Source organism: Cervus canadensis, chromosome 28 (genome assembly GCF_019320065.1).
Source record: "Cervus canadensis isolate Bull #8, Minnesota chromosome 28, ASM1932006v1, whole genome shotgun sequence".
Taxonomy (NCBI): Eukaryota; Metazoa; Chordata; class Mammalia; order Artiodactyla; family Cervidae; genus Cervus; species Cervus canadensis.
Window position 1 is genome coordinate 39931786 of NC_057413.1, and position 13287 is coordinate 39945072.

Below are 13287 nucleotides of genomic sequence, written 5' to 3' on the forward strand. Positions count from 1 at the left end.
TTCAAAATAAGACTTTCTCCACAAGCAAAACGGCCCCCGGGGCACTATGGGGCCGAATGAGGGTGTTTCGCTTGTCACAAGGATGGAAGAGAACCAACAGGAAGAAAGCAGGAAAGCCAGACACCCTCTAACGGGAGGACTGATCTTGCCCAAGAGCTGCCCTACATGACTTTTCAAAGTCTTGCCACACAGTTATGTGGGTGGGAAATCTCTTTTTAACTATTTGAGCCTAGAATTCAATTCTAGTCTATGAACACTAATAGAGGAGGTACACACACATACATACACACACAAACATACATAAGTAGGAAAACACTTATCTACTATAGAAAGGAAGTGTTGAGTCTGACAAGGTTGAGAAGCACTCTGATTTAAGCGGTCATTTGCAAATGTACAAAGAGAGTTAGAAAATGGCTACCTGTCCATATAAGGGGCCACCCATAGAATGCCCACTGACCCACACAATAAAGGGCACCTACAGGCCAAAGATTACACAGAAGCAGCATGAAAACCTCCCTACCCAGTTCTTCGGTTATGTTCCTTAATTCATTTTACTACTTCTATGTCTTAAAGTAGTTCCCCAAAACAGGGCAAAGAAAAAGTACATTAGGTACACTGTAAATCAAACTATAATCTAGGTTTACAAAGAAAAAATAAGTAACACTCTCTTGCTGGTGCCAATTACTTCCTCTTTAATATGGTCTTGTCATTCATTTACCACCAAATCAAATCAACACAGAGTCAATCCCTAAATAATCCAAATTGTACCAAAAGCTATTCTCTTCTACCCATACCAGTACTCTTCCTGAAACCAGAAGGTTCACATCACACAGCTAGAATACATTCTCAGTCTCTATAAAGCTTCTCCTGATAATATCAATAATGCAACTAACACATCATTTATAATATGATAAAGCAAATTATGTTATTAGAAACCAATAACAATGTTATCAGAACACTGTTAAGAAACAGTATCTTAAGGGAAAATATAAATAAATATAAAAGAAATTAAGAAAAAAGTTGTTAAATTTGAAATGTAAATTATGATTCTTTTTAAATATGTTTTTTTATTACTGTCTACTAAAAGAGCCTAGCAGCAATGACACCCTAGTAGCAGTGAACACACCCAGCACCGTAACCTTGGTTTCTAAAGAACATTCTCCACTAAAAGGGAATTCTCTGGAGAAATGGCTGACAAGTCTGGGACAGGAAAATTCAAGGTGAGCCTGGAAGAATAAAAACAAAACAATTTAGAAGTCCCCCAAACAACAAATAACAGCGACAACAGAAAGGAGAGCCTGGAATGCCTTACTGCATCACAGTGCAAGGAGCACTCAAACAATGCAAGGGCCGTGCCAGAAGGACACAGGAGGCGGCCTGACATCACAGTGCAAGGAGCACTCAAACAACGCAAGGGCATGTCAGAAGGACACAGGAGGCGGCCTGACATCACAGTGCAAGGAGTGCTCAAACAACGCAAGGGCCGTGCCAGGACACAGGAGGCGACCTGACATCACAGTGCAAGGAGCACTCAGACAATGCAAGGGCCGTGCCAGAAGGACACAGGAGGCGGCCTGACATCACAGTGCAAGGAGTGCTCAAACAACGCAAGGGCCGTGCCAGAAGGACACAGGAGGCGGCCTGAAAGGGTGCACGCTGGTCAAATCTGGGGTAATTAAAGAGAATAAAGACAGCAACTGCTTGTAACATAATGGAAAAAAATAGGAAAATCCATTAGTTCAGTGGGGTTATTTAAAATAAGGAAAAAGCGGGGAGGGAGGAAGAACAGAACTTTCCTTTAAAGAAGAATTTAACCTTAGAAAAAAAGAATTAGAAAACCACTGTTCTTCAGTCTCTGCTATAATATCTGATTTGGTAAGGTTCAGCAGTAGATGCTGAAACTATTAGCAAGACTGTTGGGCTGTTGGGAGACAAGAGGACATTCATATAGCCTGGAAGAATTGTTCAACAGATTACTTACCAGTTTTGCTGCATAAGAAGAAATCTACTTCTACAACAAATTGTCAATTATTACCTGATCAAACATTTTATCATTAATGGCAAGGCAGCCTGATATGATGTGCCTCCTGACTTAAGTATTAGGAAGCACATGACACCACCTAAGTGGCAACTTGTCAAAAATGCTTCTCCTCAATCTCATCAAGCCTCTGTCTGTGTGCTACTCAACATGGTAGCCACGATCCACATGTAGCTACTGAACTTGAAATGTGCGTGTGACTAAGGAATTGAATTTTAATTTTTATTGGTTTACATAGGCATATATGGCTAGTGGCTACCACACCGAACATTGCAGATATGGATCACTTCAGAAAATTTTACCAGATAACACTGCTCTTGACTAAGTTGCTGGAAATACAGAAGAAAAGGAAATAAATTAAAAGACACCTGAAAGAAACGATCAAACAAAACCAGAATGTGAGACATTCTATTAGACAATGTTCCTAGACTGTTAAAAAGTCACCATTACGGTGAGCAGGGTGTGGAAGGGCTTAGTGTATGGTTCTACTTATCGTATAAACATCTCTCTATCATAGCATAGAGCCTGAAAAGGCACACCACCAACTGCAATGTGTGAGAAAACAAACAGGTGTAATAGACATTTCACGATAACTGGGGACATTTGAATATGGAGTAAATATTAGATGACATTATGGAATTATTAAGAATTCTCAGGTGCAACAATGGTATGTAGTAATGTAAGGGACTGGCCTTAAAGAGATGCATGCTAAATAAAAAACAGAATTTTGAGGTAATGTGCCATGACAGCTACAGCTTATTTTCAAATGGCAGAGTCAAAAAATGGGTATTGATATAAACACAGAGAAATAAGGCAAATATGCAACAAGTCAACAGATATTATATCTAGAAGAAGGGATACACTGTTTGTTTCACTATTTTAAAATTATACTTACATGTTTGTTAAATTTCATAATTAAACAGCTGCAGAAAAAAAAATCAGCCACAGAACTAAAGTAACATACTGTCATTTTTGTCCTTACAGGTTTTTCATTCTGCTAGGAACATGTATTACTTTTAGAATTAGAAAAATGGGAAGCTGAAGTGGTCACCAAGCTCAATTACTAAATCAAGTAAACTGGCTACACTAACACACCACAGAATGCTAGAGGGTGCACTTAAAAGCCCCCATAGCAAGAGTTCGGTTCAGATTATACTGTTTCTGTTCTTAAGATTAAAATGTCTACAAATCATTCCAATGGAAATTCCTAGTCAAAAGCATCTGTGTATTTAAACTAACACAGTCACTAACAAAAAAATGTAATATTGAATCAATTTTCATAAAGTCAAGAGTATCTATTAAATAGCTTTGCAAACGCCAAACTGACAGTCACTAAAAATTCTCAACCGTTTTAAGGCTGAATCCAGAAATCATTATGGAAGTAACCTAGGAGTAGCTATTTACCATTTCTTAGTTGCCTGGGAGCAGAGAGGCGCCCTCCTCTGAAAGGAGAGAGAGGCATTCCTTGCTCTGGGGCCAGAGCTGAATTCGACTACTGGTCACGTGAGCACAGAGCAAAACTGAGCAGAGGGATTATCACAGCTGCCTCGGCCAAGCCCTCACTGGAGGCGGCGTCCATGCCAGGGTCTCCTTCCATCCCTGAGCCCTAACTGGGGAAAGGCCCTTGCTAAGTTCTCAGCTGCCAGAAACAGGAGATTCAACACGGATTTACTTCAGGGCCTTTGCCAGAGATCTGCGGGATTCAATCTGCCCTCTAACATAAAACGGCCTCACCCCAGCTTCCATCTAAGACATGGTATGTTTTCTCTGTTCGTTTTATATATTCTAAATGATTTTTTCTAAGGAAAAGCTCTTAACTTCTTTTGCTATATTCTTGTGTGTATGATTTTCTAGGAGGGCAGAATAAATATGTTCCCACACACAAACACGTATGCACATGTCAGGTGAACAAAGGCTTCCCTGAAATGTTTTATCACTGAACCACATTTCCCACTAAATTCTTGGAGAAGAATAAATTATAATAAGATAATTATATACAATGCATTAATAGACATGATTCTTATATTTTATAATGCTTTGACCAAAGAAGCTAAAAAGAACTACCTTCTTACAAAGTAAAAACAAAGACATGGTAGTACTTATAGAACATATTTTCTTGGGCAAAGTGACATCCATCATATTGCTGTCCTTCATGGTTTCCTCCTGAAGCTTCTGAGTATAGTTGGCAAGTGATATATATGTCTACTTTCTTCCTAACTTTTTATTTTGAAAAATTTCAAACATATAGAAAGATCTTTTGCCTATTTTTTAATCTATTTATTTATTTTTGGCCAAATGGCTTGTGGGATCCTAGCTCCCAGACCAGGGATTGAACCTGGGTCCCCTGCAGTGGAATTGTGGAATCTGAACCACTCGACTGCCAGGGAATTCTCTTAAATCAATTTTAAAGATAAATCTATAGGTGCACATAGCCATACACTGGAGAAGGGCATGGCAGCCCACTCCCATTCTTGCCTGGAGAATCCCATGGACAGAGGAGCCTGGTGGGCTACAGTCTAAGGGTCACAAAGAGTCAGACACGACTGAAGTGACTTAGCACACATAGCACATAGCCATACAAGTCCATTATTATTGGGAAGATCCCCTGGAGAAGAGAGAGGTCACCCACTCCAGTATTCTTGGGCTTCCCTGGTGGCTCAGACAGTAAAGAATCTGCCTGCAGTGTGGGAGACCTGGGCTTCATCCCTGGGTTGGGAAGATCTCCTGGAGGAGAGCATGGCAATCCACTCCAGTGTTCTTGCCTGGAGAATCCCAAGGAGAGGAGCCTGGCAGGCTACAGTCCATGGGGTTGCAAAGAGTCGGACATGACTGAGTGACTAAGCACAGCACACAGAACATTATTATTAATGATTCATATTCATGTGATTTTAAGTTCCTTAAAAATTAAGTAATAGAAATTCAGAAAATGCTATCTAAATAAAGCCTAGTTTTCAACAAATAAACAGGGTTGGTTTGTGATCACTCTTGAGATGTACAGGAACTTACATCCGGGTATAGTTTCTTGTGTTGACGCTTCTATTAAACAACGCAATATTCCCAAGGTTAAAGACCTTTTCTTGCCTTCATTCATCATGTTGTTCCTGTTGCTTAGTCACTCAGTCATGTCCGACTCTTTTGCGACCCCATGGGCTGTAGCCTGCCAGGCTCCTCTGTCCATGGAATTTTCCAGGTAAGATTACTGGAGTGGGTTGCCATTTCCTTCTCCAGGTCATTCATCATGTAGGAGACTAAAAAATAAAACTATCTTCTTCCAAAAGTTTGGAAGCTTACCAGTTTACAGTTCAAAATAAAGTAAAAATCTGTAACACAGATCACACACCTAATTAAGAACACGTCTTTTGGTTGTTTTCCATTATGAGCCTTTTAGTACTACTACTGCTGTTTTAATCTACTATGCATATATTATTTAACATTTTAAAAACAATTTTTAAAAATTAGCTGTCTACATTGAAAGATCAGGAAATCTCACATAAGAATCCAGTTTTCATGCTTCTCTTAAAACAGCAGAGTCACACTGGGTCTTAATCGCCACATGAAAACTACTGGCTGGGCCTGAGAGAAGCCGCCTCTGGCCTTGGTAGGCTCTCCCCACTTTATCAGAGCTATACCCACTGTCAACCACCTGTCTGCTTCCCTGTGGGCTTATGAGCTAGAGATCCCTTTACCCTGCTTCATTTACCATGCTGAGATGGCTGAAAATATTCTTAATATGTTATGATATATATTTTATGGTTAAAGTTCTGACATTTAAAAAAAATTTAATGCTATTTCCCTAATAGATTCTGTGATACCATATGCCCCCTTTCCATTTACAACTGCTTAGGCTGCCAGAAAGTAAAGGTCAAAACACAGCAGTCACAGAGAGCCTTCCCTTTTCTCTCCACTCCACAGAGTCAAACACTGTCAGTTCATAAAGTTGAAAAAAACAGTGTTTCAAATTATTCCCCAGTAGTCACAGGCTTTTTAAATGTTCTACTTGTATATAACAAGAGACATGAAACACTGCTTCTCTATCAAACAGTTCTGAGATACCATAGGGAGCCTTCTGGTTGCTATGTTACATATATAAGAGCATATAACCTTTTTTTCCTTTGCAAGGAAAGGGAACACATAATACAGGAATTAGGATAAAAAGACATAGATTTTTAAAATAAAGTTCACTAATTCATTTTCCATGTTCTTATCTGAAAATAAAATGAGATCAAGAAAGATTATGATAAATTCTCGATGGGCTGACTTAAGTAAGGCTGAGATAATCAAGAAACAGCTTTGCAATCATGATCCTTGATACCATATTAAGGCATCTAGATGTTCAAAAAACTATCTTAAATGAAGGTGAATTAAATCAAATATGCTGTGAAATGTTTACGTAAGACAGTGTATCAAAAATTTGAGGGAATTCTATCCTGGTGATCCAGGGGTTAAAACCGTACATTCGTGCAGGAGGTATGGGTTCGATCCCTGGCTGGGGAACTAAGAGATCACAAGCTGCATGGGCGGCACAGACAAAAACAAAAACCTGAAGAAGGGCAGCAAGGTACAAGAAAGTTTAAGGTGACATCACTGACACTAAGAATTTTCCAAGACGGTGAGTTTGTGTGGCAAAACAACAGATGGTTAGAGCCTGAAGGTACAGAAGAGAGGTGAGATACAAGGACAGAGATGAGGAAGTCGGAGAACAAGTTTGTTTTTTTCTTTTTAAACCTAGGTCTGTGCCAAAGGTTAATTATCAGGCTACCTACAGAAACTTTATAGATTATATGCTAGAAATGGAGATGGATGTGGGCCTTGACCAGACATGAGGCAGTGGACAGAAGGAACTGGCGTTTGACCACACTCTCCGTTACCGCGGGCTACATTTCTCTACAGGCAGAAGGTACACATCTTTGTTACCCTTGAAGAGAATACAGCTGCAGCTATGCACATAATTTTTCTGTTTCTGTTTTCACATGTTCTATATCTTTGTGATAACCTCTTGGTTTGGCTGAGGTGACAATGAGTGAAAGAGATGGAAATTTAACAGCTGCACAGAAGACAGAACAGTTTCAGATCCAGCTTCTCTTTCTTCCCTGTCAGCCAGCAGTTTTACCTTTCCCATTGAATTAACAAGAAAGAATAGCTCTGAAAACCACACAAAGAACTGCTTTTCCTTTTTATTCCAGAGAGAGCATCACATGGCTGGCTCATACAAGCCTCTGCTAGAGATGCACTGTGACCAAGGCCCGTGGCCAGCCCTGGGAGAAAGCCTCATCCTTCCAACCCTTTGAGGGATCACTCTAGCAGGACTTTAAAAACAACTGAAAAATGAAGGCAAGTTTCCAAAAGGGAAGAGTTCAGTCCTTTAAATGTGGTGATTGGTAATGATTGAAGTGCTACAGATTTATCTGTTTCTGAGATTCAGGCAATATGCTAAAAATTTTAAGCTGAGTTGAACCAAGTTTCAGAGCAGGTTGAGTTTTACCGTACCTAAAACTGACTTAATAACCTCATTACATTCATGTTTATTCAGAAAATTTTTCCATGAACAAATATATGTTTAATGCAAAAAAACTTGATAATCTAAGAGCTAACCCAATGATAACCACTGTGAACATCTGGTGGACGTTCTTTCAAGGCATTAAGAGTATGGGTGCTAAGACTAGATGTTTTGGATTCAAACTTCACATTGAGCACATCTAGCTGGGCACGGTTAGTTTGCACAAATTACTCAATCTCACTTTTTTCTCACCTATAAAATGTAGATGATAACAGTTACTACCTCATCAGGTATGGTGAAGAAATGAGGCAACAAATGCAAAACGCTTAAACAGAGCTTGGCACCTGCAATATTATTGTTCTTTCTATACAAGTAGACACATATTTATTCTTCACTAAATGGTTTTCTATCATAAATGCTGATTCATAACCTACTTTAATCACTAGGGAATTTGCTGCAAATATTTTCCTGTGTTAATAAATATATTCTTATTACACACACAGAACTGCTGGTCCACTGCTGCAGGCAGTACTTAAGCACAGGCTGCCAGGCTTTTAAAGCACATGACCTCGCCGTTCTGAGCTCAGTTGGAGGAATAAGAAATCAGACATCTTCAAATGGCTAGAAATGGATGTGACCTGGCAACTATACCTGAAGATTATAACCAATCAAGTACTCTTCTCAGGAAAGCTGAGTATGAGACACACAGAGTGAGTCAACAGATAGGTTAGTGATAGACAAGGCAGGAAAAGCACCAAACAAAAAGTGGTAAGCAGAAGCCAAGGCTGAGAAGAGCATAGAAAGGCAGCCTCCACAGTGGAAGAGAGGGATGGTGACCAGGCTTGATAGCTGCCCTGCGTCCCCACCGTCCATCCAGCTACTGTGAAAAGGCCTGCCTGGGCATCAGGACCTAAGTTTCCAGCTCTGCACAGTCTGACTGGGCAGCGGCTGTGATACTGTCATATTCTTGTCCCTCAATTAACCGGGGGACCTGTAGATATATGTCTACTCCTGCCAATCCAAAAGGGCCTACCTCAACCGCATTGGGGTCGCACAAAGGCAGACACGACTGAAGCGACTGAGCAGCAGCAGCAGCCGCATTTATGTGGCTGCTCTAGTGGTCACCCCAAAAACTGTAGTACTTCCTTTCTTAAGCACTTGCTATGTGTTAAGCACTGGGGATTAAACAGTGACTGAAAAGGAATAGTATCTGGCTACACAGAATGTAAAATCTAGCATAGAAGACAACTAGACAAAAGATATGAATAAAACATGATAAAGATGATGCTGGATAGGGTCTTCCCCGGTGGTCCAGCAGTTAAGACTCTGACTTCCAATGCAGGGGGTACAGGTTTGATCCCTGGTCAGGGAACTAAGATCCCACATGCTGCATGGTGAGGCAAAAGAAAAAAAAAAGATGCTAGAAATACACTGCAATGGAACACACAGGGAGAACAAGACGGAATCACAAAGACTGCATGGAGGAATACCTTCAGGGTGAAGCACAAAATTAGCCTGGTTTGCCAGATACTTCAGATGGCTTACTCGATACCCACCACCACCAGGTGGACTGCATGATGATCATTCATCTCTGTTCAATTACAGTCCTTTTTTTTGTCCACACTGAGTGGCATGTGGAATCCTAGTTTCCTGACCAGGGATCAAACCCATGTCCCTACAGTGTCTTAACCACTGAACCACCAGGGGAGTCCAGTGAAGTGACAGTCTTGACTGAGCTATAGTAACTGGACCAGCTTTTCCCTTCAGGACACTCTGAGTCCTGGCCTCATTTAACAGGAAAGGTGAAGGAGGCCAAACATATTTTATGATTTTATAATGTTTAAAATAATTTGGCTTATTTGATGGTAACCTCAATTTTGAAAGTATAATTGAATACCTTATTTCTGACTGGTAATTTTAAGTTGAAAATCTTAGTAAATTTATGTACACTATGGCAGTGGTCCCCAACCTTTTTGGCATCAGGGACTGTTTTCATGGAAGACAATTTTCCATGAACCAGGAGTAGGGGATGATTTAAGAACACTACATTTATTATACACTTTATTTCTATTATTATTACATCAGCTCCACCTCAGATTATCAGGCATTACATACATCCCAGAGGTTGGGGACCTCTGCACTGTGGCACTATTTAAGACTCATCTTAGCTGTAAGTTTAATACATGACATTCACAGGACTTTACTGATGAGGAACCTCATAAGATTTTCATTTTTTTAAAAGTCAGACAACTTTAAAAAGCAATCCAGTTAATTAAATTTATAAATGCAACCTGAAACATCTGAAAGTTTTCAATGAACTGGCCTAGGTATTATCCAAAGGCCCCTTAAAAATGACTAGTAAAATCTCCTATGCTTACAATACAGCAATCAGATTTATAAGCATTAGGAAAGAACTAAGTTTTTGAATGTTTGCTTTTACAAAGTCATGACATTTTGAAAACTAAATAAATCCCTGAATAGTGATTTCTGCTTACAAAACTACCCTTCAAGAACAATCAAAAACATCTACCTACATCCTCACTGATTCCAAGTTTTATTCTCTGTTAGCAGACATAGAATTGGAAAAGTCAGTCCCTCCATTTTATTTTGACGTAAGCCACTGAAATGTTTGTCTCTGTAATGATACGTTTCACTAATTTATATTCACTATTTGATTTATTTGGTACTTTATTTTATTTATGGGCTTCCCTGGTGGCTCAGATGGTAAAGAATCTGCCTGCAGTGCAGGAGACCCCGATTCAATCCCTGGATCAGGAAGGGCCCCTGGAGAAGGAAATGGCTACCCACTCCAGTGTTGCTGCCTGGAGAGTCCCGTGGACAGAGGAGCCTGGAGGGCTGCCGTCCATGGGGTCGCAGAGCCAGACATGCCTGAGTGACTAGCACACTGCTCTTCACCCTCTCAGCAACGCTGGAGTAAGGACAGGGCATGGCGCGACTCTTGCCTGGGGGGAAATCTGCTCAAGGTCAAGCAGGACTCCTCAGGGCTGAGAATGGCAACCAGGGTTTAATTTCGAGCTTGGGATTCCCTTCAAGACAGGAGGTAGGTAAGTGATGAACATGTGAAAAGCATAGTTTAATTATCTGCGCTACACTGTTTACCTTCTAGTTCCCCAACTCCACTTCATTCTCCACTCTCTCCCTCCTTTGCCTACTGAAGGCTGGTATGCAATCTCCAGGAAACAAAAGGGTGCTGTATATCCTTTCCAACTCCCTCACTGCATTTCCTTTTGCAATCATCTGGTTTTCTACACCTTAGTTGCACTTGTATAACCGAGGGACATTTCAACCGTGGTACTCAGAAACAAAACAACCACGGTAGCAACTGATACACCCTTTCCTGAGAAAGATGCCAAATCCAAATGTGCTCTACAGAGGTAAAGCTGTCAACTCGTCTCCCCACAACTTCTAAAACCAGGTAGCAAGGTTTGCCCAAGGTCTCGGAATTTTTTTCTTCCTCTCTATTCTAGAGCCATAGTCTACTTCATGTCTTCCAACAACCTACAGAGCTGCAATAACTCTGTCAAACATCACTTTTGCCTTGGGTGGGTGCCTCGGAACCCACAGGAACCAACTGGATTGAAACCAAAACTATGTAGCTTAGATTCACCAGCTGGCCCTACCACACTTTATTTGAATAGTCAAACCTTTGAGATCCTCCAGAAAGAACTCTGGTAATTTCCAACGGGGATATTTCTTCAGGATTTTTATGTTCCATTTGTCATAGACACTTGTATTAATTACTTTCTATTCATCCAGCTGTGTACTAGGCACAAGAAGGGAGGATTTAAAATAGGAAACATGATCTTAGTCCTCAGAGGTTACAATATAGTTAAAGATACTCAGATATATGATAAAATAATAGTGTCATGAGCCAACATAACTCTGCAGGACTTCAGAGCAAGGAAAGAATTCCTTGAGTATTCTAAAGTAAAATTAGTTTAAGAAGAACAGCAAGGGCTGGACTCAAAAGAAATGCAGAACTCAGACCTTTTCTAAGCTCTATTTTATATGTTCTTAGAATCAGTCTTAAGTCCCTTCTGGAACATGGAAATGGACCTATAAAAAGCACTATGTGGCCAAGGCAAGTCAATGGGGCTGGTAAAACTCACATCACTGAGTCAGGACTCCTAGACAAGATAACGTAAGCAGAGCAGGTGTGGTGTTGCCACAAGAGGCCATGGAGAAACATTAGTTCCTTCCTCCTGGTTTTGAACTGCAATTTGCTTCTCAGTTTCACCAACAGAACTGTAAGCCCTTGAAATAAGAGCACCAAGATCTGACTTCTGACTGTTAATTCTAGAGTATCCAGTAAGATACACTGGGCACGGCCCAAGAACTCAAAACATATATGGTGAGTATCATGTGACCAAATAAAAAACAAGATACTAATGTCTCTCAAGTTGCACCTGTAACAGCTTCCGGCAAACTGAACTTCTGCTTTGCCAGTGCTCTGCTACCAGGACCCAGGAGCAAAGGAGAACAAGTGCTACCTTGGCCTCAAGCAAAGGTTAACGAGAATAAGTTGCTTACATCAATACTGCCTACTTCTCTTATTTCTTAGGGCTGATGAACCACCTGATTCTCAACCTTCTGCCACAGGAAACAGAGGTAGAGCAGGCAGAGATCCAAGGGCAATCAGAAAGAACTGTCTGGTATAATTGCACACATTCACTACCATGATCGCCCCTTGCAGAGAGAGCCTGGTAGACACCACCATGTCACAACCTCACTACCTCTCTGATCAAGGAGACATGTGGCGGGTGCTAAGCACCTTCGCTCTGTGCCCCTGAGCCCGTTCACACAGCGAGCGGGGATAAAGTGAGGAACTACAGGCCGTGGTGGGTGCGCGGTGCGGCCACACGGCTCTCGGCGCGTACCTCCTCACAGACTTCACGGACTGCGGCCACGCCCGGCTCCTCCTCCGGCTCCATGCCCCCTCCAGGGACGATCCACCGGTCTGGATGACGACTGCTGCTCACAAGTAGCACCTGAAAGTCAGAGGTCACACGGGCCGTTAGACTCTCAAAAAGCCACACTCATACACGTTCGGAGTTTAAATGCCACACAAAGAGAAGTACCTAGGACCCATTCTTTGTTGATGCCTCTCCAAATCACTTGTAAGGTAGCTTCCGTTTCTGTTTGAAAAAGCAGACAACCTGTCCAGTAACAGCAGAACGGCATCTGAACCAGTGGCCATTAGGTGTACCCCTCAGATTCTCAGTCACTTGTCTTGTCGATCCTTTCCTTTGTTCCTTTCTCTTTAGCCCTTTGAACATGCAACTGACAAAAACACTCCAAACAAAACCAAACAGAGACTGTCACTGATGCACTGATGAGCTTGTGAGCCCTGTGAAGTCCCAACCTTCCCTCCAAGGTTCTCACCCCTGTGTCTCCCAGTTCCTGCTCCATCTGACGGCCACAGGCCAACACTACACATAACCCGAAGCTCTAAGCGTGCGCTGAGAACCTGATTCTCTCACCAACATAAGACCTAGGAAGATTTCTTGTTGTCATGCTTTCAGCTGAGGTAAAACTGGAATTCTTTTACTAGGAAACTTTTTATCAAGAAATGACACTTAATGGTCATCACTAAAAAGTCTACAAATAGGGCTTCCTTGCTGGCTCGGTAAAGAGACCTGGGTTTGATCCCTGATCCGGGAAGATCCAAGGAGCAACTAAGCCCATGCGCCACAACTACTGAAGCCCTTGCGCTCTAGAGCATGTGCCCGGC

The 13287-nt window shown here is 41.4% G+C and overlaps 1 protein-coding gene and 1 long non-coding RNA gene across 2 annotated transcripts in view; one reads left to right on the top strand and one right to left on the bottom strand.

Moving 5' to 3' along the window:
* NUDT3 (nudix hydrolase 3) overlaps positions 1–13287 on the bottom strand; it is a 112597-nt gene that overhangs the window by 39684 nt on the left and 59626 nt on the right. Inside the window, exon 2 of the mRNA XM_043450845.1 lies at positions 12434–12544. Within this exon, the coding sequence (XP_043306780.1) occupies positions 12434–12544 (111 nt within the window). The remainder of the gene's footprint in view (positions 1–12433; positions 12545–13287) is intronic.
* Positions 3666–7361, top strand: LOC122430064. The gene is made up of 3 exons (XR_006266220.1): positions 3666–3794; positions 6768–6935; positions 7222–7361. It is a non-coding gene; the product is annotated as an uncharacterized LOC122430064 (long non-coding RNA).